The 1,516-nt window shown below is 32.3% G+C and overlaps 1 protein-coding gene across 1 annotated transcript; it reads right to left on the bottom strand.

Moving 5' to 3' along the window:
• Positions 1 to 187: 187 nt before the first annotated feature.
• Positions 188 to 1,276, bottom strand: LOC106751309 (piggyBac transposable element-derived protein 3-like). Its single transcript, XM_014632195.1, has one exon. It carries the CDS (start codon positions 1,274 to 1,276, stop codon positions 188 to 190), a length of 1,089 nt encoding a protein of 362 aa, XP_014487681.1.
• Positions 1,277 to 1,516: the final 240 nt, after the last annotated feature.

Below are 1,516 nucleotides of genomic sequence, written 5' to 3'. Positions count from 1 at the left end.
CATCTATAGCTGAGCGCCTAAAGGCGCTGTTCGCCGCGAAAGAGTTAAACTTTTTTTACTTTTTTAATTTTTTTACTTTTTTTACTTTTTTACTTTTTTTTACTTTTTAATTTTTTACTTTATTAAAAAATTTTTTTTTACTTTTTGAATTACTTTTTGAAAATCAAAAATTTTTAAATTTCTTATTTTATTGTAGATGGGCCTTCTTGAAACATGGCTCGCAATAATATGTATCTTTACACGTTTTATAAAGTTTCGAAGTTCTAATCTTGCAAGTATTTACAGAACAGTAAGATCTTTTTAGTCCTTTTTCGAAATTGTGTTGTGCTTTGGAATGTTTCTCTAAATAATATTTGCTAATTTCTAATGCAAAGTCTTTTGTTCCCCGATTTTCTTCGGATTTTACACTATTCCATAGAACAGTTGCGTTCGTGATTGTAGCTTGTATCAGCCTCATTAAAATTACCAATGTCCACTTCTTTGATCTGAAAATCGGTAGTACTCTACTGCAATGCTGATCATGGATATCAATTCCACCCATGAATTGATTGTATACTGTGAAGGCATGTGGAAACGGGAGTCCTTTTTTAATTTTTTCTATTTTGTCATATCTACTTATTGAGCCGAGGGGTATGACACCAGCAGCAGTAGATAAAATTAAGACTGCTTTTGAATCCTGAACTGTAATAAAATTGAGACCGTTATTCTGTTCATGCTGTACTAGATGAGTCTCCCTCGGCGCATTTTTATCCAAGACATTTTTTACACTTACTCTATTGTCTCTTACTGTGCCAGTCGAGCGAAGTCCAGCCTTTTTTAGATGAATTAGCAAGTCTGGGCAACAGAATAGATTGTCAAAGTAGACGTGATACTGGGCTAGTTTGCGAGGAGATGTATTTATCAATAATGGCTCTAACATACTGATAACTACTCGACTTCCTAAAGGACATTTAGATAATTTGAGAGTTTCTTCGTTTTTTCCACAATAAATATCAAAATTAAAAACGTATCCATTTGCACTACCTAAAGCCCACATTTTTATACCGAATCTTATTGGTTTAGACTTTATAAATTGCTTCAATGTAAATCTACTATAATACTTGACCATCATTTCATCGATAGACAATGCTGTACAAAATATTCCAAATCTCATGATGTTATTTTTTAATATTTCTACTATCGGTCGGACGCGCCAAGCTTTGTCTGATTCTTTTTTATCTTCTGATTTCGAAGATTTAAGATTTTTCTTAATAAGTTCAAATTTATTGTGACTCATAGCTTTAGAAACTATATCAGATTTCAAGAAAGGATCATTTGACCAGTAGTTACGTTGCGCTAATCTCTTGTTATAGGTTGAAAAAATAATTATACCTAAAAAGGNTCATTTGACCAGTAGTCACGTTGCGCTAACCTCCTGTTATAGGTTGAAAAAATAATTATACCTAAGAAGGTGTCTAAATCAGTGGCTGAAAGTTCATATCCATTTTCTCGAGTAGCTTCTATTAGATAAGCTTTT

The sequence above is a fragment of the Dinoponera quadriceps genome, unplaced genomic scaffold (genome assembly GCF_001313825.1).
Source record: "Dinoponera quadriceps isolate SergipeBrazil2010 unplaced genomic scaffold, ASM131382v1 scaffold10925, whole genome shotgun sequence".
Taxonomy (NCBI): Eukaryota; Metazoa; Arthropoda; class Insecta; order Hymenoptera; family Formicidae; genus Dinoponera; species Dinoponera quadriceps.
Note: the sequence above shows the minus strand (reverse complement) of the source record. Positions and strands in the feature narration are given on the sequence as shown.

Coding starts and splice junctions, on each gene's coding strand:
- LOC106751309 (XM_014632195.1), bottom strand. CDS start 1,276: ATGAGTCACAATAAATTTGAACTTATTAAGAAAAATCTTAAATCTTCG.